This window comes from Eulemur rufifrons, chromosome 19, assembly GCF_041146395.1.
Source record: "Eulemur rufifrons isolate Redbay chromosome 19, OSU_ERuf_1, whole genome shotgun sequence".
NCBI classification, from domain to species: domain Eukaryota; kingdom Metazoa; phylum Chordata; class Mammalia; order Primates; family Lemuridae; genus Eulemur; species Eulemur rufifrons.
The window spans coordinates 91,094,202-91,119,397 of record NC_091001.1 but is presented as its reverse complement, the minus strand read 5'-3'; the positions used below and the strand labels follow the sequence as shown (position 1 = coordinate 91,119,397).

The 25,196-nt window shown below is 33.7% G+C and overlaps 1 protein-coding gene across 4 annotated transcripts in view; it reads left to right on the top strand.

Annotated features, from left to right (window-relative positions):
* Positions 1-25,196, top strand: part of BIRC6 (baculoviral IAP repeat containing 6) — a 220,746-nt gene that overhangs the window by 125,574 nt on the left and 69,976 nt on the right. For all 4 annotated transcript variants that reach the window (XM_069494939.1, XM_069494940.1, XM_069494938.1 and 1 more), the window contains exons 51-61: positions 286-565; positions 1,740-1,996; positions 2,252-2,360; positions 4,797-5,018; positions 6,141-6,921; positions 8,294-8,437; positions 8,884-9,013; positions 13,962-14,093; positions 15,384-15,551; positions 17,190-17,363; positions 19,317-19,513. In XM_069494939.1, the coding sequence (XP_069351040.1) occupies positions 286-565; positions 1,740-1,996; positions 2,252-2,360; positions 4,797-5,018; positions 6,141-6,921; positions 8,294-8,437; positions 8,884-9,013; positions 13,962-14,093; positions 15,384-15,551; positions 17,190-17,363; positions 19,317-19,513 (2,594 nt within the window). The remainder of the gene's footprint in view (positions 1-285; positions 566-1,739; positions 1,997-2,251; positions 2,361-4,796; positions 5,019-6,140; positions 6,922-8,293; positions 8,438-8,883; positions 9,014-13,961; positions 14,094-15,383; positions 15,552-17,189; positions 17,364-19,316; positions 19,514-25,196) is intronic.

Here is a 25,196-nt window from a genome sequence, read left to right as displayed (position 1 = left end):
TACATGTGGATTGCATGTCTTCAGTTACTCTTTTTTTTAGGCGAATGTTAGAATGTTCAAGTACAATTTGTATTGTGGATTAAATATTTTATTTAATAGAAAGCATCTCCAAAATTAATTGTGATAAAAGTCATTGGCAAAGTATGATTTGGTATATAAATTTTCTTTTTACCAATTCATAATGAATATAACTGAAAGCAACTGTTTTACTGGGATTTTTATCTATAGAGAACTCTGTAGAGTTCACTTTTTCTTTTGTGATTGTTCAATTTTCTCTTCCTATAGCCTGCCCATCCTCAGTGTCTGTTGAAGTAAGTGCAGATGGAGTAAATATGCTACCTTTGTCCACTCCTGTTGTCACAAGTGGTCTCACCTATATAAAAATTCAGCTTGTGAAAGCCGAAGTGGCTTCTGCCGTCTGCCTTAGACTACATCGTCCACGAGATGCCAGCACATTAGGCCTTTCACAAATTAAATTATTGGGCCTCACCGCATTTGGTACCACTTCTTCAGCAACAGTTAATAATCCCTTTCTTCCATCTGAAGATCAGGTATCCAAAACAAGGTATGTTTTATTTCTCATTCTTAAAAAAGCTTTCTATGCTTTTCTTGAAATTATTCATTCTGTGGATTTTTTTCGTTTTTAGGTCTTAGGAAGTTCTTTGTTCCATAGGTATCAATGTAACATAATTTTATTAGATGTAATAGAGACACTTTTCTGGAAGCACAACCCTGAGGCTGATTAAAATTGAGATTTATGTATGTTTTATCTGTGATATGATCCACACTGTGTGGGAGTGTAGGTACTAATTTTTTGGATCATAGTCAATGATTATAGGGACTGTAGGGATTATATAACAGGGATTATATAACCAATGATTATAGGGATTATAGGAATTATTTAGATTTTAGGGATTCCCAAATACCTATAACCAGTTCGTCTGAACCGTACCAACTGATCTTAGAAACAGGGACCACCTACATGTATATGGTAATTCCTAAGTGTCAGTTAACAGGAAGATTATATCTGAACCAAACAAACCAGAACCTTAATATATCCTTTAATCAAAATTTTTATGATAAATTTTGATAGTTGATAATTTTGTAGATGGGTTTTATTGCTTGCACATGTAGTTACAGCTACTTGGGAGGCTGAGGCAGAGAATCACTTGAGGCCAGGAGTTTGAGACCAGCCTGGGCCACATAGTGAGACCTTATCTCTAAAAAACATTTTTAAAAATTAGCCAGGTGTGGTGGCTCACACCTGTAGTCCTAGCTAATGAATAGGCTGAGGTGGGAGGATAGCTTGAGGTCAGAAGTTTGTGCCTGGGCAATATGGCAAGACCCTCCCTCTTAAAAAAAAAAAAAAAATCAAGATTTCTTTTTTATTCTGAAAGTATTAAGACTTTACAGTTTTACATGTTTATTATAGTAATCAATTTGTATTATATATAAATATGCATATGTTTAAAACCAGATTCCTGGCTGATGTCTTTTTAAAAAGCAAGCATATAGTTTCTAAATGCTATGAACACTTAAGTCCTAATGTTGTATCATAGGGGAAACTTACTATGTGTTCAATTATTGATTTTGCAGCATTCTAAAACATGTTTTTTTAGATTAATTAAGGCTACTTATGAAACACAATAAGCTGATGTTTAAAAAGTTCTGTTCTGCCCCTGAGATAATTTGAGCTACCTGTATTTACCATACAAGTCATTTTGTGTTGTGTATTTCAGTATTGGATGGTTACGGTTATTACATCATTGCCTTACGCACATAAGTGATCTGGAAGGAATGATGGCAAGTGCAGCTGCACCTACTGCTAATCTGCTACAGACTTGTGCTGCCTTATTGATGTCTCCGTACTGTGGAATGCATTCACCCAACATTGAGGTTGTGCTTGTAAAGATAGGACTGCAGTCCACTAGAATTGGCCTGAAGCTTATCGACATTCTCCTGAGGAATTGTGCAGCATCAGGCAGTGATCCTACAGGTGACAAAGTTAATTAACTTTGATACTTTAATTTTTACATGTCTGCAAAGTAACAGCAGTTGAACTCTGTGATCTCTGTAATGAACTCTGTTTCAGAAATTAATTTCCGTATGACTTCATTATTTTTGAAGTTTGTTTTTTCTTGTTGGTAGAATTTATAGTAGCCTTATTCTAATGAATAATTAAATTAAAACAAATCTTCCCATCCCCAATTTGCCTATTTAGCAACCTTTTTCTTTGATTCTTTGTTGCAAGATTTAAATAGCCCTTTACTTTTTGGAAGACTGAATGGACTTTCTTCTGACTCTACGATAGATATTCTTTACCAGCTTGGAACAACTCAGGATCCCGGAACAAAAGAAAGGTATATGATCTCGTTTTTCATTTACACACGCATGTGCACACAAACATCCTGTAGTGAATGTTACTTATAATACTTTCTCCTTGGATGATCTTATTTTAAAGCTAAGACAATACTGTCATATATTGTATGTTTAAACATATTCCTCACATGATGCAACCTTTACAGATTTTCATGAACATCAAATAAATTTTCATAATTGGACATATTTTAAGCTAATTTGAACTTAGATTTCTTAATATTGCTTTTGAGGAATGGAAAGGAATAAAACATGTATTTTTAAGTTAACCATGTTGTGATAGCATCTTTACAAGGTGACGGTATCATAATCATACTATGTTAGGTAACACTTACTAAATGTATATGAATATAAGAATATTGTATCCATAGTTGGTACTTGGATTATTTTGATAATGATAATATTTTCTCTTAATGATTACTTATTAATTATTTATAATATTCACTGACATCTTTAAATTAAACTCTATACCCTGTTTATCATGATTCCTACCACAAAATGAAACAATATTATACCAAGTAAATGATATCCGAACACTTCATCTAAATGTTTGTTGATGATGACATTGAGGTAATTTTCATGAGTTGTCCTAATGTAGTTTTACTTTGATGTCTTTTACTTAAAAAATGATAAGAACTCCAAGTATTTTTGAAACACATTTTTGTTGATAAATTTTTGAGCACATCTTTGCTCAGAGATTCTCTCGTTTTATGTATAGCATCCATATTAACACAACATTTTTATAGTATTTATGACTATATTAGTAATTTCTATGCTAGAGCTTATTTCCTTCTTATTTTGTAAATTGTTGAATTATTAATGTCTTGGTATTTATAGGTATTTCCTTAATAGCTGCTATATGGCTGGCATGCTGCTAGATACTAGAGGGAAAGTTAGTTGAGTTCTGCTCCAGGGCTGGGGAGACAGCAGTGTCACCCAATAAGGAGGATGTCAGGATCGTGAATACAGAATGGACTGCCTATCAGTGAAGGCATTCTGGGGAAAAAATTACTTAATTATAAATAATGTAATAACTTGCTCTTTTAAAACTACTTTCATCTTCTCTTGATTAAAAATGTTTAAATCATATTATTAGTGTAAATTTATTTTCAGCATATCTTCACAGTATTATATAGGCTGGTTCTTTTCCATTGAGGTTTTTAGATTTATATAAATTACACGATAACTGTATTACATTTAAAGATACATTGAGGTACTTTTTGACAGTGTAACAATATATGTCAAATTTGAGTCATAATGGTTAGTAGGAGTTAAAATAGTTTTTAAAAATCAGTGTTAAATATTTTTTCATAACAGATTGCTTAAAATCTCTTAAGATTATTTAATTTTTAAATATTTTGATAGGGTTTTTCTTTATAAGAAGGAAATAAAGCTTTATTAATTTTCTCTGCATAATACTTTTCAAACCATGAATGCTTTATTATTTAGAACTCACATTGATGACAGATTATTTGCTGCCATAGATGAGAAAATTTTACTTTTCCTTTATGCCTTATTTTCTCTTTCTCTGAATTGTCTTTATTTCCTATTATATGAAATTGAAAGTTTAAGAGTTTTACCTTTCAGTCTTTCAGGTTAGAGAGAGAGATTAATTAGTATTATATACCTTCCTACCACCATTTTTTTTCTTTTTTACCCTGAAGCAAAGAATCTTATGGCCTAATCTAGAAATTTCAAAGGAAATAAACCAAATATAAACACAGTGTTTCAAGAATTTGCTATTAAATCTGATCCCTTTTTTGATTTTTTATACTAACTCTAAAACATCATTGCTTTAAAAATTTTTTTGCTCTCAGCTAATAGTTCAAAATTGGGTGTGTTTTACTACTCTCCTGCTCCAGTGGTTTGGGAGTAGTTGTGGTACTTAAAGTATTTGTATGTGTGGAGGCTATATTCTGTTGGTCAGAACGAATGGGGATGGGTGGCTGCTATTAGTATTTACTGTTAGGGGTTCAGGGATATGAAACATGCTGTATTTGATGAGACTTTGTAAATAAGGAATTAGCCCCAGATCACTGCTCTAGATTTTGTAGATTTGCTATAAGGCAAGAGAAAATATAGAAGAAGAGTATATGTTTGCTAGTATGTGTACCCCATAATTCTAAAAATTTATGTGTTTTGTTATAAATAAGGTAAGAAGCAATCCATGCTTATTTGCTGATCATAATTCTGTTATCACAAACCTTTTGATTGGTTAAAATTGGTAAGAGTATTGGAAAACTGGAACTGAAACTACTATATCTTTGTTGGTTATAAATTCTCTTTACTCCCTAAAATGATCGAGAACAATGAGTATATTATTCTCATAAAAATATCCTGCTTTATACGCAAAGATGGCATTTATATCAAATGCCAGTTTTGCTGTAGTTGGTTATTTGAATTCATTTTCTTCTTTTAAGAATTCAGGCCTTGTTAAAATGGGTCAGTGATTCTGCAAGAGTGGCTGCTATGAAAAGAAGTGGCAGGATAAACTACGTGTGCCCTAACTCTTCAGCAATAGAGTATGGTCTTCTAATGCCATCTCCTTCTCATTTGCACTGTGTAGCAGCAATTCTGTGGCATAGTTATGAACTGCTTGTAGAGTATGATTTACCAGCACTGCTGGACCGAGACCTCTTTGAGTAAGTATGATCTGTGAAATCTTTTTTTTTTTCCTAGTACTAGATCACTTTAGGTATTTATTTGATAAAACAATGTTTTATACGTTTATTTAGATAAAAATGTTTTGAATGTAATAAATTTAATCAGGTATACTATTGAAATGAGATGTCACACAAATGTAATTTATCTTCATGTTTTAAGAAGATGTATTAGCAGCACTGCCTGCATTTCTTACCTAAAATCGAAATGCTCAATGTAGATGTTCCCACCGTTCATTGTTCTCAGTTGTAAATTTAAATGCATCTTTAATGTATAATAAAACTGTGGAGGAAGAGTACACCTAGAAACTTTGAAAGACTACCTCTAGATTGTCCTTTTGACAAGTAGTTTCCATTTACTCACGTTTCTTCATCGTATTCAGCTAAGGCTTTGGTGAACTTATTGCTTGGCCACTGGTAAGTCTGTAGCAGAATACTTTATTTCTGAAGAGTTCCATGATTTATAAAAGGTAGGCCTTTTGTCCTCTAGTCTATCATCTTCATATTTGGCCGTGCCAGTTGGCATAATCCATGACTTATTAGTGAACCTCTCTAATAATTTTTGGTTTGAAACATGATTTTAGGCCATTATTCATGTCCAATAAGGGGTGGGGAACCCCCAAGGCCACGTGTGGCCTTCTGGATCCTTGAGTGTGGCCTTTTGACCGAATCCACACATCACAGAACAAATCCCTTAAGGATTTGTGAAGTTTAGATTTGGTCGAGGAGTCACACTCGGAGATCTGAGGGCCACATGTGGCCTTGAGGCTGCAGGTTCCATTGTTTCTTTACATGACTTTTTTGAGGCCACACAGAGAATGGTAGAACTGGGTAGAACCATTTTAATGTTGGTTGCTTGATTTTCTGTACTAATTTGCAAGTCTAATCTAACTCCCAATCTACCTAAATTCTTGACTAATATATATATGTAAGTCTTTCTGAAAGCTTAAATTACAAAATAATATTATATTATTGCAGTAATAAGTTATGTTATGTAATATCAAATAATTTTGTCAGTATAGATTGATCTCTAATAAAAATATTTGAAATGAGTCCTTTCTTTAAAAAACAGTATTATTAACATGGTGTTTTTTATTTTTCTAGGTTACTTTTTAATTGGTCCATGTCTCTTCCCTGCAATATGGTTTTGAAGAAAGCTGTTGACAGTCTACTTTGCTCAATGTGTCACATACACCCAAATTATTTTTCTTTGCTCATGGGCTGGATGGGAATTACCCCTCCTCCAGTGCAGTGTCACCACAGACTGTCCATGACAGATGATAGCAAAAAGCAGGATCTTAGTTCATCTTTAACAGATGACTCTAAAAATGCACAAGCACCTCTCACACTAACTGAATCACATTTGGCAACCCTTGCTTCCTCTTCTCAATCTCCAGAAGCTATTAAACAGTTACTAGACTCAGGTTTGCCTTCTCTTCTTGTGAGGAGTCTGGCTAGTTTTTGCTTTAGCCACATTTCTTACTCAGAAAGCATTGCTCAGCCAGTAGATACTTCCCAGGACAAACTCAGGCGGCATCATGTTGCACAACAATGTAATAAGATGCCTATCACCGCAGACCTGGTTGCTCCTATTCTTAGGTTTTTGACAGAGGTTGGCAATAGCCACATTATGAAAGATTGGCTTGGTGGTTCTGAAGTCAACCCACTATGGACAGCACTTCTGTTTTTATTGTGTCACTCTGGGTCCACTTCTGGAGGACATAATTTAGGTGCACAACAGACTAGTGCAAAATCAGCTTCTCTTTCTTCAGCTGCTACAACAGGATTGACTACTCAACAGCGCACAGCAATTGAGAATGCAACTGTTGCATTCTTTCTGCAGTGCATTTCATGCCACCCTAATAATCAAAAGCTGATGGCACAGGTAAGAGAAGAAAAACTCTTACTATCTTAATATACTGTCATATAGTTGGTGGAATTAGGTAAGAGGGGCCATGTATAAAGGCCAGATAATGGTAAAATTTAGGGCAATTGTGTTTAAGAATGTAAATTTAAACCAAAATTAAGTAATCTCATCCCCTCAAAATAATGCTATCACATAAATAAGTCATTCTTTATGACTGGCAGATTCATGGGTATTCCAGCTATAGATGATACACCCCTCCTTTTATAAAACTCCCCAAAATAAAAAAAAACCAAGCCCATAAGAACATTTCAGCTGCTGAAACAGGATTGACCACTCAACAGTGGTCACTGAGTGCCGTATCTGCATTGAGGCATTGCATTTTGGTGTAATCGGATTGCCATAAATGATAATTTGCTTCTCATTATATAAACATTAGAATTAGAGTAGGTTTTAGATAGGAGGCTACAGATAAATCACATTAAAAATGTGGAAGATAGTATATTGTATTAGATTTATGTGGCCAAAAACCTTGAAAGCCAGAATTATTTGAAGAGTAATTCTAGTTGCATTTTGCCAAATTTTGCTGCTTTCTAAGTCTTGTGACCTTTGGCAAGTTGTTTAACCAATACAGTGGGGCTAGCAATACCTGCTTCACAGACATTTTGAGAGAATTAAATATTTTAATGTATATAAAATACCTAGCATGGGTGCCTATCTGAGATATGGTAGACGCCAATAAATTGTAATCAACTTCTTTTTGCCTCCCCTTATTTAATAGTGCTCATTCAGATCAAACTTTATTAATATATGAAAGGGTAGCCATCACAATTTTTATAAAATATTGGCTGATTTAACTTTTAAGAACAAAACCAAGGTATTTTACTGCCTATAGTAATTATTTATTGGGAAAACATTTCTCTGCAAAATGTGCCTAATTAAAAGGAAATGCTTGAATGAACAACTTGAACCAAGGGCATGATTATAGATATTTGAAAATTTGTGTTCCATTGCTTTCTGGCCTAATTATCCCTCAGTTTCTTATTAAGGCTTTGTTTCATATTTTTAATGTACTGTCTTCATAATTTTTGTTGTATCATAACCACCTTGATATTGATTAAAGTTAAAAATAAATTGATTGTGCCGGGTATTCATTATGTGAAACTCTTTAATAGTAATTTCTCTTACCCACAGAAGTATTTGTTAAGCTTTTAACTTTTTATCTGCTTCTGTATTCATATATTTTAAGATGAAATAATTTGTTCTTTATTTGCTGATTTGATTGATGTGTTAAAATATCCTTATTAATCTACTTTTTAAACTTCCTGTTTATTCTTCAAAATAAAAAGCTACAAGTGAATTGTGCATTTAACTTTTTATATCACCTTGCCAGGTTCTCTGTGAACTATTTCAGACATCTCCTCAAAGAGGGAACCTTCCAACATCTGGGAACATTTCAGGATTTATACGAAGATTGTTTTTACAGTTGATGCTGGAAGATGAGAAAGTGACAATGTTTCTTCAGTCTCCCTGTCCAGTGAGTTTTTAACATCTTAATGATTAGCTGTGTATAAATATAGTTTATAACTTCCTATCTGATAATTTCCTATCTCTGTGTTCTTCTAACTTCTGATATACCAAACTGAAACTAGAGCAACCTTTATACCTAATGACAGGACTTGAAAATCTCTTTAGGATAATACTCACCCGTACACTTAGAATAACATAATTATACATTGCCCTGAGTAGTGTAATTTGATTTGGGAAAAAAATGAAAGAACATTTTAGGTACAATACTGCTAGTACAAAACTTGACCAACAAATCATGTGGCAAACATGCAACATTTAAAGAAATATATAAAATAAACTGCATTTTGTATGCTTTATTGAATTTTTTTATTCTTGTAGCCTTTTGCAGTTGTTTCATAATGATATGTATTCCAAAAAGTCACTCCTTGATTTCTTTGGTTTCTTGATTTTCAGCTGTACAAAGGTAGAATTAATGCTACTAGCCATGTCATCCAGCATCCAATGTATGGAGCAGGCCACAAGTTCCGTACTCTTCATTTGCCAGTCTCGACAACACTATCAGATGTTCTTGACAGAGTGTCAGGCAAGTCATGTTTAAGTATAAATTTTTCTTTAACTTTATATTAGAAATATATGGAGGTTTTTTTTTTATATTTACTGCATCCACTTAGCAACCATTTATTAACTAGAAAAGGTCATTACATGGGCATAGTTTGAAGTGTAAGAAGTTTCAGTCAAGTGGGCAAAATGTACAATACATTCAAGCACTTATAATTTTTTTGGTTTAGTATGTGTTTGTGTGTGGTAATTACAAAATGGGCAGCTAGAAATGTAGACAAGCCTTTGGAAGCCATTGATGGGATTTTCTCATAATAAACTATCTGGTCATTTTATAGTAGTTGAATTGCAGGGTATTTGTTTGGATGGCAGGATTCTAATTAATGGACATTTACTAAATTAGAGGAAAAAAATCAGTGGTCAAGAGATGAAAAGGGAATAGGTAGAATCGACTGGTCACATGGTCAGTGAAGAAAACAGAGAACATTTTCCCCTAGGTTTCCTGACTGTATTTATTTTTGAGGTGGGATCTCACTGCTGCCCAGGCTGGCGTGCAGTGGTGTTGTCGTAGCTTACTGCTGCCTCGAGATCTGGGCTTAAGCGAGCCCTCTGCCTTGGTTTTCCTAATAGCTGGGACTGAAAGCGTGAGCTACCATGCCTAACTAGGATGATGACTTTAAACAGCATACAGGTTATTAAAGAAAAAGCAATTTTTGATGGCAGATGCATATCAACTTTAGGAAGAGTTTATTATCTCTCAGAAATCCTACTTAATGAATGAATTCATTGAGCATTTGTAATGTGCAAGGTACTATAATTTTCCTAAGGATGTAAAAGTGAGCAAGACACATTTTCTTCCCCTCGAGGTAGTTATGTTCTTATGTATGTTGTCAGGTTTTAAAGTAAACTGGAAATGTAAATGTTTGCATTATAGCATAAATATAAAAAAAGTAAATTTTATCTGTATACATAAGAGGGGAACCTAAGTTTTTAAGGGGAGCTGTGAACTGAAGGAAGAGTAGGAGTATCTCAAAAAAACTGGAGATATCCATTTCTCAGTTTAAAATACAAATCTAAAGCTCAGAATAAAAGATGGGGTTGAAGAGATTTAGCAGTTGTTACCATAGAGAGATGGTAAGTTAAACCATGTGAATGAGTATGATCACTGTAGGTAGGAAAGATTCTTTTCTAGTTTACAGTCATCGTATCTAATGGAAGTATATACATAAAATCAATAATTCTGTCCTACCTCTTTTCAAGTTATATAATAAATAGTTAGCATACTATTATAAATTATATATTTAAAAACATTTTTTCTGACTTGAAAATGGCCACTTTATCTGTTACAGCTAAACTTTTCTGTAAATTTGATGTTAGAAGCTTTTTTTCTATCATATCACAGCCCTGAGATTGTCCATTCTACATGATGAAGAAAAATGAGAAGTAAAAATTAATTAGGTAGATGAAGGAGGTAAAGTCTACTGAAGTTGAGTTACTGATATTTCATGCATTTGACTTGAAAAAGTATAGACAGTCTACTACAAAATAACAAAGTTTAAGATTTTTATTTGTCCATATACTGTGAAAGAATTCTATTCTAAAACGTTTCATTATTTAAAATATTTTTCAAATTAGTTTTCTTGATTATGTAAAAAATGCTTTGAAGTACTACATCAAAATTTATGTGTTAAATTTAACCTCTGTTTAACAAAGCTTTGGTCCTTTAAAGTAGCTTTATGATTTTTAGCCATATTTTATGATATATTTTCATGTGTGTTTATATAATAGCCTCTATAAAAACAAGTAATTTAAAAGTATATAATTGGTAATTTTACCCACTTCTGATAGCTTTCAAATAATCAAGTTTATGTGTCAATATTTTTGCTTTTGTACATGTCTGTCACTGGTTTTAAGCATTTTGATTATTATGTACCTTATAGTTTTTCTTCATATTTCTTATGATTGAGGTTTGTTTTCTTGAATCTGTGAGTTTATAGATTTCATCAGGTTTGGAAATTTTTGGCAATTATTTCTTTAAATATTTTGTCTCACCACCCCTTCTTTTGTGATTACAATTACTCATATATTATGCCACTTGAAGGTGCTTCTCAGCTCACCAAAGCTCTGTTCCTTTTTTCCCCCCGGTAATTTTTTTCTCTATTTTTAAATATTGGATAATTTCTCTTGGTATGTCATCCACATGATCTCTTCCTCTTCAATGTCTAATGTGTTAGAAGTTTGATTTTTTAAAAAACATTTCCTTGTCCTTAAAGTATACAAGCTTTCTTCTACTTCCTCGAACATACTAGTCTGTGTTATTTTTATCCTCCTTATGGATTGTATGTTCTTGCTTCTTTGCCTGGAAAATTTTATTGGATGCCATATAATGTGAATTTTACTTTTTCAGGTACTGGATGATTTTGTAGTCTAATAAATGTTTTTAATTTTTTTCAGAAATGTTTTGTTATTTAAAAACAGTTTGTTGCTTTTAAGCTTTATTAAGTAGGATCAAAGCAGATTTTAATCTAAGTCAAAATTTACTGTGATGAGGGAAATTTTTATAAACCTATATTGTCTAGTTCAGCAACTGTTGAGTACATGAAATGAGACTAAGGAACTGAAATTTTAATTTAAATTTTTAATTTTAACGAACTTAACTTTAAATAGGTACTGTATTAGAATATAAATAGGCTGCTAGATTTGACAGTGCGGCTCTGAGTCCAATTTGATGTTATTTCTGAGGCAATACCCTTTTGAGTACTCATTTAGGAATTCACTGGTCATTAGAAACCCAAGCATTTCTTCCCCATTTGAGACCTTGGGATTGTTTCCCTTGGTACCTTTGGGTAGTACTTTTCCTGACCTTCAGTGATTTCCTCACATATATATACTTGTCAGTGTACTCCAAAGACTCAGAGAAGACTATAGATCGATCTCTAGAGCTTTGTGCAAATCTCTTGTCCTTGGAAATGTGCCCTATGAACAACCACCAACTGCCTTTGTCTTCTGGATTCCCTGTTTTGTATCCTTAACCTAGGGTGACACCTGGGTTGTGCTGAGCTGAAACTCTCCAGACAGTAAGCTGGCTCAATCCTAGGGCTCATCTCTTTTGTTTCCACTCACCCAGATATCACTGTCCTGTCCTCCCCTGCTTGCCCAATGTCTGAAAACTATTGTTGCATATATTTCCTAATTATTAGTTATGAGTTAGGTGGGAGAGTGAACTTGGTCCTTATTTTTCTGTGTTGGCCGGAAGTACAATTCTAAACCAGAGCAGTTTTAAACAGGGAAGCTGAGAAAAATTTGTCTTAGTGATGCCTTTTAGTGTTTGAACGCTATTTATATTTTAGATTTTATTTTTGAAATAAGAGTAAATAAATGAGGCCGGGCGCGGTGGCTCACGCCTGTAATCCTAGCACTCTGGGAGGCCGAGGCGGGTGGATCGCTCGAGGTCAGGAGTTCGAGACCAGCCTGAGCAAGAGCGAGACCCCGTCTCTACCAAAAATAGAAAGAAATTATATGGACAACTAAAATATATATATACAAAAAATTAGCCGGGCATGGTGGCGCATGCCTGTAGTCCCAGCTACTAGGGAGGCTGAGGCAGTAGGATCGCTTAAGCCCAGGAGTTTGAGGTTGCTGTGAGCTAGACTGACGCCATGGCACTCACTCTAGCCCGGGCAACAGAGCGAGACTCTGTCTCAAAAAAAAAAAAAAAAAAGAGAGTAAATAAATGAAAATCAGTTGAACTTCTGATTGTACTAACTAAATTCTTATCACATAATGCTCTTTCCATGTTTTTTTCCTATTTGATTATGCTGAATTAATTTTGTAAATTTCTTTATTAATTATTTCACTCCGACCTATGTCAATATTTTTGCCATTTGGGGTTGCTTATTTTTGTTAGAAAGTAAAATTTATTTTTACTATGCATTTATATTGCTTATGGAATTTTTAAATTTCACATAAAGAGAAACTATCTAAAGGGAATCAACAGTTAGTAGTAAGAAGCTCTAGAAATTCAGATCACTTGGACATTTTCCTATACTCAAAGAAAACTATAAAAGAGGAATTATTACAGAAGATGCTATTATTATCTCAATCTTTTCAACATTATAAAACATTTTGGATCAACTGTGTTAAATTAGAAAAGCAGGAAGAATCCTTATGAATCATACCTATATATTGAAAAAAATTTCTAATATCAAAATAGTTCACTCAGCCTTTGGATTATTTAAGGGCTAAATCATATCTTTACATTATCTCCCATTTATTTTGTGACTTTTAATTGCATGCTGTGTACCAAAGTAATGAAAAAATATTACTTCAGAGAATAATAACTGTCTATGAAATCTTTCAGTATTCATTTTTAAAATAGTAGTAAAACAGATTACTTTGTCATCTAAGATTCCTATTTTATTCCTAAATAAAAATAACAGAACAGGAGCTGTTACAGAAATTTGTTCCTTTATGCTCCCATTTGTAGTACAAATAGAAGTCTAGTGAATGCTTTAGAGTCCCGAGCTTGAGTCTCGTATTTCCCATTTACAGGTTTTATCATTAGCATTTCTAAGGCTGTTTCCTTATTTCAAAAATAATATTCTTTCTTGATATCCATGTTGTGAGGACTGAAATAGATGTAGTTGTCAAGCATATTGACTTATACCTAAAATAAAGCAAGTTTTCATGCTAATGGGTTTTCATTATCTCTAGAGGTAGTACTATTAAAATACTGTATGTAATAATTTCTAGAGATTGGAACTTAAATATCCTGGCTTAAGAACAGTGACAAGTCTCTTATCAATATCAGGAAGGATTGAATGTCAGTTTTTACTGTATAATATTTTTTCTAAATTCCTTTATATTTCCTCAGTATTAGGGATAATGTTATCTTATATAATCTGAAATACTTAGTGCTTCCCCTTTTTAATGATTTGGAAAAGCAATGTATTTTAGATAATATTTTCTTACAGATACTCCGAGTATCACAGCTAAACTAATTAGTGAACAAAAAGATGACAAAGAAAAGAAAAACCATGAAGAGAAAGAAAAAGTTAAGGCGGAAAATGGATTTCAGGACAATTACAGTGTTGTTGTTGCCTCTGGTATGCTTTCTAATTTTTGTAACCTTGGTTTTGTTTGGGTTTCTATAAAAAATATAACCATTTTAATTATACGAACTTGATGTAACAAGTTAATGTAAAAATCTGATTTGTGATGATGTTTTAATACTGAATTTAAAAATATTGTAATAGAAATCCATTACTCTTTGGCACTGGAATTATTATTACACTGAAATATATTTAAAATATTATTTTATGTCCACAGCTTACTACATTTTACCAGATACAGAACATGTATCAATAATTTAGAATAGACAGTTTCATTTAAGCTTGATAGTGTACCTTTGGGTAAATCATACCCTTACAAATCTGCTGAGTGTTAAGGAATTTTTGCATAACCTCCTTGTTTAAAAAAAAAATGAAAATTGATTCACTAGTTTTCATTTATAATGTGTTTATTACATAAAATTAGTAAATAAAAATAATTTTTAAACTTGATTGAAAAATGAGTTTTTAGTATTAGGTTACAGAAGAAAAATTAGCAAGGATAACTGGTGATTTTGGAGGGATATTTCCTTAACGTAGGTAAGGTGATTTTAGTTCAAAAGAGAAGTCTCAGCATAGGTTGCCTTACTCCTCAATTAGGAGACCTCTGTATTGGTATAATCAATCCTGTCTCGGAGAAAAATTAAGAACAGAAAGTTTTATGTATTTGCATGAAACTGCTTTCTACTAAGTGGATAGTCACCTGTATTTCAGAGATTGTAGCTGTATTTTTACTTTATTGGAAAGTAGTTACAGATACAAAGTCAGGATTATTTATGGTATGTCATGAAGGACAAATAGATTTGGGAGATTAGATATTGGATAGAAGAAATTTTGTTTTTAACTTCTTAAAACAATTTTCTTATTAATTTTTTTAGAGGCAGTATCTTGTTCTTTTGCCTAACCTGGAGTACAGTGTCACAATCATAGTTCACTGCAGCTTTCAATTCCTGGGCGTAAGCATTCCTCCTTCCTCAGGCTCCCAAGTTGCTAGGACTACAGACACATGCCATCATGCCTAGCTAATTACATTTTTTTTGTTAGAGATGGGGTCTTGCTATGTTGCCCAGGCTGGTCTTGACCTCCTGGGCCCAAACAGTTCTCCTACCTCAGCCTCCCAAATTGCTAGGATTATAGGTGTGAGCAACCATGCCCAGCCTAGAAGAAACGTTTCTGTCTTTTGGTGTTAGCTAGGAATGCATGTTTTATTAGTATATTTTATAAACACCCTTTTACTTCACATTAATGTGTTGGCTATATAGAATCTTACTGCTTCTTTTCTTGTAGGGTTGAAATCCCAATCTAAACGTGCTGTGTCAGCTACACCACCTCGCCCACCATCCAGGAGGGGGAGGACTATACCTGATAAAATAGGAAGTACTTCCTCAGGAGCAGAGGCTGCTAACAAAATAATTACTGTCCCAGTGTTTCACCTATTTCACAAACTTTTGTCAGGTAATATTCACAATGAGTAAATATCAAACAAATAATCTTTCAACTGTATAAATCAGGTGTGTAATCACCATTTTATCAGGTGGTATTGATGGAATAAATGGGTTAGAGACTTTCTCCGTATAGTTCCCTCCAAGTGAGGGTAAAAAGGGAATAACCTATTACATATCCTTTTTAGCATTATCAACTTACATATTTTTACTTTACTGGCTTTCTAAATTTTTCTGTTGGTGTGCCATCAAACAATTGATAAAATAAATGTTTAGAGAGTTTATGACAAGTTATATAGGAAGCAACGTGAGTCACATTTTTGTAGAACTAGTTTTAGCAGTGGAATTCTTAGACCTGTGGTAGTTGAGCAATATGTTCTTCCCAACTAATACCAATTCATTGACCAATATACTGTCATTAGTGAAGGTGATACAAGTTGAGCATGCTGATCTGAAAATCCAAAGCTTTTTGAGCACCAATATTACACCACAAGTGGAAAATTCTACACCTGACCCCATGTGATGAGTTGCAGTCAAAGTGCAGGTGCACAACATACAGTTTATTCTGCATCCACAAGGGAAAAATGACTCTCCCAACCCCCTTAAGGTGATACATCTTTTCCACGCGTACCTACAACCCCCTCCCCCCCAAACACTCCCACAAAAGGTAGTGTAATCACATGTGTGCAGGCTGGATGCACCAACAGCAGATGCCCACGTGGTTCCAAGACCTACGTGCATTACTCACTGTGCCTTTTGGCTTATTCTCTGCTCTGTGATTTAAAGATACTATTAAAAATGCCACAATGGCCTGCAGATACCCCTATAGGTAACGGTGCTAAGAGAAAGAGGAAGGATTTATGGTTATCAATGGCACAGAAAGTCAAGCAGTTAGAGAAACTGCACAGTGTGAAACATCTTACAGAAAAATATGCTGTTGAAATGACCACCATATATGACCTGAAGAAACAGAAGGGTAAACCATTGAAGTTCTGTGCTGAAAGTCGAAAAAATTATGCCAGCCCCAGATTTATGGGAATGTTTGTTCCTTTGTTTCTATTTTACCCATGACTTTATACTTTAATTAACAATTTCTTGGCCGGGCGCGGTGGCTCACGCCTGTAATCCTAGCACTCTGGGAGGCCGAGGTGGGCGGATCGTTTGAGCTCAGGAGTTCGAGACCAGCCTGAGCAAGAGCGAGACCCCACCTCTACTAAAAAAATAGAAAGAAATCATATGGACAGCTAAAAATATATATAGAAAAAATTAGCCGGGCATGGTGGCGCATGCCTGTAGTCCCAGCTACTTGGGAGGCTGAGACAGGAGGATCGCTTGAGCTCAGGAGTTTGAGGTTGCTGTGAGCTAGGCTGACGCCACGGCACTCACTCTAGCCTGGGCAACAGAGTGAGACTCTGTCTCAAAAAAAAAAAAAAAAAAAAAAAAAACAATTTCTACAGATATTATTCCCATGTGTCAGATAAATAAATTCAATTTTTGTAAACTTTTCAGTGGTTATTTTTAAATTGTTTAGTAATTGGTGTCAGAATCAAACTCCTGTAATGTAGTAAAACCAGTAAATAATTGAGTAAATTGAACGAAGTGAATGTCTCTTTCTTGGATTCCAGATTTAATTTAGTTATGTTATTTTTAGGCCAGCCATTGCCAGCTGAAATGACACTTGCCCAGCTTCTAACTCTCCTGTATGACCGAAAACTTCCTCAAGGTTACCGCTCAATAGATCTAACTGTCAAATTGGGATCAAGAGTTATCACAGACCCAAGTCTGTCAAAAACAGATTCTTTTAAAAGACTACACCCTGAAAAAGGTATGTGTGCGATACTACTTTAATAATTACAGTCTGTCATACAAGGAGACAGGGATTTCTGTAGCGAATGACCTAATTGACCTATATTTTTATTATAACTTAACAAGATGTCATTTTTCTTAGTGACTGAGTTATTTATAAATATAGGAAATTGCCGTTGTTTCCTTCAGATATTGTGTTAATTCCTCTTATGCCATCACTTATTTTATGAGCACAATTGCTTTAATTTCTAATATTATTTCTTTGAGAGCTGTGTGAATTGTCATTCTGTACTCAAAGCGAGAACTCCAATTTACAATGTAGTCATAATTTATATTGAGTGGTACATCATGCTCAAAACATTGTTTCCTTATACAGAGTTAGGATTATGTATTTTTATCTTTTTGCTTTACATTTTTAGTTTTTTTAAAGACAGGGTCTTGTTCTGTCACCCAGGCTTAGAGTGTAGTGGTGTGTCATAGCTCAACTGCAACCTCAAATTCATGGACTCAAGTGATCCTCCCGCCTCAGCCTCCAGACCATCTAGGACTACAGGTGCATGCCACCATGCCTGGCTAAATTTTTTTAATATTTTGTAGAGATGGAGTCTTGCTATGTTGCTCAGGCTAGTCTCGAATTCCTGGCTTCAAGTGATCCTCCCACCTTGGCTGGGATTACAGGCGTGAGCTCCCACACCCAACCTATCTATTTATTTTTCATTTATATAATATATTCTATTAAATATTTTTAAGTACGCATTTTTATTGGTTGTATTTTTATATGGGTATAACAAAATTTATCTTTTGCCCAATCATTGAAACTTACTGGTTGTCCTAATTTTCTGCTATTATAAATGCTATTTAATGAATTTTCATAGTGTGAATCTGTTATCAACCTAATTAAACTTTTCATCTTTCTCATGATTAAAGTTCAGTTTTTAGTTACTGGCCTTTGTATTTGCAAATTTTAATACATCTTCTTTTCCCAGTTTTCAGCAGGAATATCTTTTTTTTTTTTTTCTTTTCTTCAACAATGTTTATAAGATCTGGTTATGTGTTGAGCATACTAACCTTTGGTTTTCCTCAGTGAGTAATTCAAAGTTAAACCAATATGGTATAATATTTAGTTTTCAGTCAGGAAATTATTCCATTTTTCCTTTTTTTTTGAGACAGAGTCTCGCTTTGTTGCCCGGGTTAGAGTGAGTGCCGTGGCGTCAGCCTAGCTCACAGCAACCTCAGACTCCTGGGCTCAAGCGATCCTCCTGCCTCAGCCTCCCGAGTAGCTGGGACTACAGGCATGTGCCACCATGCCCAGCTAATTTTTTCTATATATATTTTTAGTTGGCCAGATCATTTCTTTCTATTTTTAGTAGAGACAGGGTCTCGCTCTTGCTCAGGCTGGTCTTGAACCTCCTGCCCTCGAGCGATCCTCCCGCCTCGGCCTCCCAGAGTGCTAGGATTATAGGCGTGAGCTACCGCGCCCAGCCCCATTTTTCTTAATTGTATACTTCAGAGCGTAAGTATATATATTATTCGCTATGAGTATCTTTTGAGGACTTACATATTTTAACATAGAATCTAACTTAGAATTATGCCCCAAAGGATAGTGCTTTTCAAACTTCATTAAGCTTACAAATTATTTACAGAATCATGTTAAAATTCAGATTCTTATTATATGGGTCTGTAGTGAGACCTGAGATTCTATAATTTCAAACAAGCTCTCAGGCAGTGCTCATGCTACTGGTCAGTACACCATATTTTGAGCAACAAGAGTATATAGAAGGCAATATCAGAAGTCTTTTAAAGGTCATCGTAGTATCTAGCCTTAATACAATTATATTTGAATAACTGATGATATTTTTGTGCTCTTTTATTGAACAGAGAGAAGGCAACAATATCTGCTTTTGTAAATGAAAGAGTATTTTAAAAATAGATACTTTCTTACCTGTTCATTTATTTGTAATTTACTGTCTAGATCATGGAGACTTACTTGGTAGCTGTCCAGAAGATGAGGCTCTCACTCCAAGTGATGAGTGCATGGATGGGATATTAGATGAATCTTTACTGGAAACCTGTCCCATTCAGTCACCATTACAAGTTTTTGCAGGAATGGGTGGACTGGCTCTTATTGCAGAGAGACTACCCATGCTATATCCAGAAGTAATTCAACAGGTAAGATAATATTTCCTAATTTAATATACCATTAAAGAAAGCCAGATAATGTTTCTTGATTTAATATACCATTAAAGAAAGCCTTTCTTGTTCTTTTTTTTTTTTTTTTTTTTTTGCTTTTTAACTTACTTGCACTAATATTGTGGAAGTACCCTTTTGTTTATAATCTTTTAGCATTGTATAAATCTTTCAAAGGTCAGCCTGTACAGAGCTTCATGAGAATTAATTGGTACTGAGGAAATGTTGAAGACGGAGCACATTTGCCAAATTCAAGACAGACTGTAGCGTTTGTCTTGAATTCATGGTTGTTGCACACACTAGCATTCTCATTTCTGTGCATCTTTAGGTGTGAGATTTATTGTGGATATTATTGGAAATGGGAGAGTAAAATAGTAGTATACTGTATATTACTACCCAAATATGTCTTTTTGTTTAATTTTTGTTCCTGTTTTAGGTGCCATTTCCATTTTAGGTAGTTTAAAAACTGTATTAATTTAAACCATTCGCATATCCCTTAATGTTGCTGTCATTGTTGTGTGTGCTTCCTGTGCTCTTTTCTACTTTCATTAATGAGGGGGGGTGTGATGCATGGACAGTTGTAAATACAAACACTTTTATGTTTGTTGAATGAAGTAGGGGAATTATTCTCATTGATTTTGTATACTCTGTGTTTGTGTGCTTGTATTCGTTTTCTAGAGCTACTGTAACACAAAACCACAAGCTGGGTGTTTTAAAACAACAGAAATTTGTTCCCAGCAGTTCAGGAGGCTATATGTCTGAAATCAAGTTGTCCCCAGGGCCATGCTCCCTCTGAAAGGTCTAGGAAAGAATCTTTCCTAGCTTCTTAGTGGCTTCTGTTGTTCGCCAGTAGTTCTTGACATTCATTGATTTGTAGCTGCATCACTCCAGTTTCTGCCTACATTCACATGACCATCTTCCCTGTGTGTACTGTATGTCTCATCTTAACTTGATTATGTTTCCAAAGACCCTATTTCTAAATAAGATCACATTCACATAAGAGTGATAAGGGCAGGCATGAGCTGGAATGCTGATGGAGTTGTGCAGTGATTTAGCCCACTGTCTTTTATGGAAAAGATGGAATTTGAAGAGTTAATCCTGCCAAGTTAGAAGTAAAAATCTTAGCTTTTCCATTGGAATTCCAAATGGGCCAAACATTAAGAGTAAAGACTACATCTCCCTAATGAAGGATTTACCTTAGAAATAAGAGCACAACCAAAATAGACTCTCCTTATAATTACAAAAGCCTCTGTAAGTTCTGAGTGATCCACCAGTAATTTAACTGTATGCTAAAACAAAACAAGACACACTCCAGGGAAGATTTTAGAATCAAGAGGTGACACATCTCATCAACAATGTGGAGTACATAATAAAAAAAATCACTAACCAAGCAGAGAAATAAGAAAATGTGACCCATAGTGATCAGTAAAATCAGTCAGTGAAGCTAATGTGTTAGAATTTTCAGACAATTACTTTAAAATAATTGTGCGGTATCTATGAAGACTCTACTTAAATCTAGCAACATGTATAATTATATTAAATATAAGTACACTAAACACTCAAAAAGCAAAAATTTATCAGACTAAAGAAAAAAGCAAAGCTCTAGTATACGCTGTTTATAAGAGATGAACTTGAAAGCCTTAGAAAGCTAGTGTGCCTATTTTAATAATTGACGGAGTCAAATTATGGAAAAGCCATATAAGAAATAAAGAGTGTTATTAAATCACTGTGAAAGGATTAATTTAGAAGTCGTAACAATCCTAAATATGTGTGCATCTAATAACATAGCCTAAAAGTACATGAAGCAGAAGTTGATAGAATTGAAGGAGAGAATTAGGCAGATGTACAATCAATTATAGATTATAACATTTATCTCTCGTAATTGAAAATAAAATAAGTAAGGATATAGGAGATTTGGGGTTAAAAAGCCACAACTTCTATACAGATCTAATCAACCTTTACAGAACACAGTGTTTACCAACTACAGGATGAACTATTCAAATGTATGCAGAACTTCACCAAGAAAGACAAGCCTCAGTTAATTTTAAAGCATTGAAGTCAAACCAAATCTGTTCCTTGGCCACGTTAGAATTAAATTAGGAATCAGTAGCAATAAGAAAGCAGTGCAGTTCTGAGTAATACTTCGATGAAAGAAGGTATCACCATATATATTACAATGTATTTTAAAATGATACGCAAACATGACATAGGATATAGCTATAGCAGTGTGTAGAGAGAAATTTTATAGCTTTAAATGCTTACAATTAAAAGAAGATATTTAAGATCAATGATGTGTGCTTCCACTTTAAAAAACTAGAAAAAGAAGAGTAAATGAACCCAAAAGAAGAAGCAAGGACCAATTAAAAGAGCCAGAATCACATAAATGTAAAACAAAAATAGAAACAAGAAAGCCAAACATCTTGTTCTTTCAAACTTTTAATAAAACTGATAATCTGTCAAAAAAGAAAAAAGGAAATCCACACAAATTGGCAATATCACAGATGATAGCAAGCACATTATAATAGTTTCTAGAGAATAAAATAATAAGGGACTATTACAACCAACTTTCTGCCAGCAAATTTGACAACTTAGATGTAATGGATAAATTCTTTGAAAAACACAACTTAACAAAAACCTACACAAGAAGTGGACATGTATGATTATATTTACACACTCGTACAAAATTGTAATCAAATGTCAACTTTTTTTAGTCTGTTTTCATTTTAAATACCATAGCTATGATTTTTTTTAGTCTTTTAATTTTTAACTGCCAAGGCTATGATTTTTGAAATCACATTAATCCCATGTTTCTGCTGTTCAAACTAAAGCCCATTTTTTGTTATTAAACTAGAACATTTGACAGTTTGAGAAAATATCATGTCTTCAGTCATAAGTAATAGTAGGACATTTGTTGTCACATAGAATTAAAGAGAAGACATCAAATGGTTGGAATATGATAATTCCTAAAAACCTCTGATAAAATCACATCCTGTTCATTGACTTTAAAATAATTTACTTCTCTTATTTGTGTCTTAAACATTATTCAAAGTGAGCGCATTCTTAATGGAATCCTTTCTTTGGAAAATGGAGCTGTTTTATCCGAGCATATCAGAAATTTAAATCTTGTTGTTAAATGAAAAAAAGTGTTTTTTTATACTTTTGCAATTTTGACTTTTTATTGTGAAATAAAATCAATAAATGTATTAAATGTATGTATAAATGTATAGTTTAAAATATTAAATCCATCTTAATACACACATCCTAAAACAGTACTGTTTGAATAATCATACTTTTGACATTTATATAAATACCAGTTTATATTCTTTATATTTTGCTTCTTTTGCTGAACCCTTCTGTCCTGAAATTAATCTTATGGATGCCTGAACCTGTAGTACTCTCATTTTTACCGCTCTAATATACTATATTGTATAACTACATCATAGTATATGTATCAGTCTTAATGTTCACTAGAATTTTCATTGTTTCAAATTATTGGCTACAATGAAAAAAGTTCTTTTGAAGAATTATATGCATATCATAGTATAAGACTTACAAATTTTTGCCGGTGTGATAGTTAAGTGGGAATTGATATATAATAGTGGTTTTAATTTGTTATTTTATGATTTTCCTGAGGTCAGTGGTCTTTCACATTTTTTATTAAAGAATTTGCATATTATAAATCAAGAGCTTTTTGTTTTTACTTTTTGCTTTTAATGTATTCATTTTGTGGCATCATTTAAGAAATAATCTTTAAGAAAATTGAATGATGACAAGAAGATAAGGTTTCCTCTCTATAACAAAGTACCATTCATTATCATATAGGTACTTTAGTGCTAAACTATCTTTTTGTGCAGCATAAAATAATGAATGTAAAAGTACTTTAAAAATGAACCTGAAAAATGTTATGGGAATGGCTTGAAAGTGAAAAGTGCCTTGAATTCCCATGCTCTTACAGTTAGGCTATTTCAGATTCTCTGACTCTTGCCTAAACCTCTGTAATCAAAATCTGGCTAGCATCAAAATTGCAACTGTTTTATTCAGTATACAGATGCATCTAGTGTAGATATAGATCTGTTTAAGTATGTCTTTTACACACATGTATATTAGTATATATTCTTCCCTGGGAATGATCCTTAAATGTGTGACTCAAATGTATGCTGTTTGACTCTGTGGGGTGATTTTTAAATGAATGGTGAGATAACTCTGTGATTAGCTTACTATTCATTTAGTTATATATTTGAGTGGGGAACTTTAAATTACTGATATGTATTATTTATGGCCAAACAAGAGAAATAGAAGACTTCTAAACAAAACTAAAAATTCCTATGGCATCCATGTTTAGAATTGGAGTTTTTTGTTGAATTATTAAATTTTAGACTGATGCACATTTATTCCTAAGTGCAAAGACCTTCTCTTAAATAACCACAGTACAGTTACCCAAATCAGAATTGCACATTGACACAGTACTGTGAGGTGCACATCTTATTCAAATTTTGCCGGTTGTCCCACTAATGTTCTTTAGGGCCAAAAGAAAAAAAAAAACAATTTTCTTTTACATGGTTTTGAGGGTGGTGGTGGTGGTGGTTCAGGATCCAATTCAGGATCACTTACTGCACTTTTGTTTTCTTTTCTCTGTAGTCTCCTTTAATTTGTAACAATTCTGTTGTCTTTATTTGTCTTTCATGGCTTGACATTTTTGAAAATACAGGGAAATTATGTCTATATGTGCACTCATACATATATACATGCATTTCCTATATTAGTTTGCTGGTAATGCCTGGAAGCAGTCTTCACCTAGTGACATGTGCATCCCCATCTCCCATATCTTTATTTTTAAATACAATTTTTCACTAAAAGAAATGAGGGCTCTTTGGAGAAATTCTAGGATTGGAGCTGGGAATATACAAAATAAGCCTAGACTGTCTTGCTGTTCTAGAAAGCAAAGAAAGGCTCAGAATGATGGAGACATGTTAAAAGGATGCAGGATACTACATTAAGGAGATTCCAGTGACCAAATCTAGTTCCATTTGGACATGAAAATAGATAATAATAACAGAACATAATTTATAGAATAAAATTAGAAGCCATACAGAAAAAATTAATAAATGGATACATACATAGATGGGGAGGCAGGGAATCTTTTTCCTTATGGTTCTGTATCAAGTAAAAATATAGAAGGAATGATAGAATTATGAAATCACCTTTTGGTAACTCCCACAGCAATTATTATTTCAGGTAAGAATTATCAAAATGCAGTTTTCAACGGGCATGGTGGCTCGTTCATGCCTATGATCCCAGCACTTTGGGAGACCGAGGTGGGAGAATTGCTTGTGAGGTCAGGAGTTTGAGACCAGCCTGGGTAGCATAGTGAAACTTTGTCTCTACAAAAAAATTAAAAAATTAGCTGGGTATGGTGGCATGCACGTGTAGTCCCAGATACTGGAGAGGCTTAGGCAAGAGGATCACTTGAGCCCAGGAGTTGGAGGTTACAGTGAGCTATGATTGCACCACTGCACTCCAGCTTATGCAACAGAGCAAGAACCTGTCTCAAAATAAATAAAATAAAAAACAAGTAAAAATACAATACTAATGAATCAAAGTTTGCTGAGAAACTATTTAATCTCAAAGAATCTATCTACAGATACTTACATAATTAATTACAAAG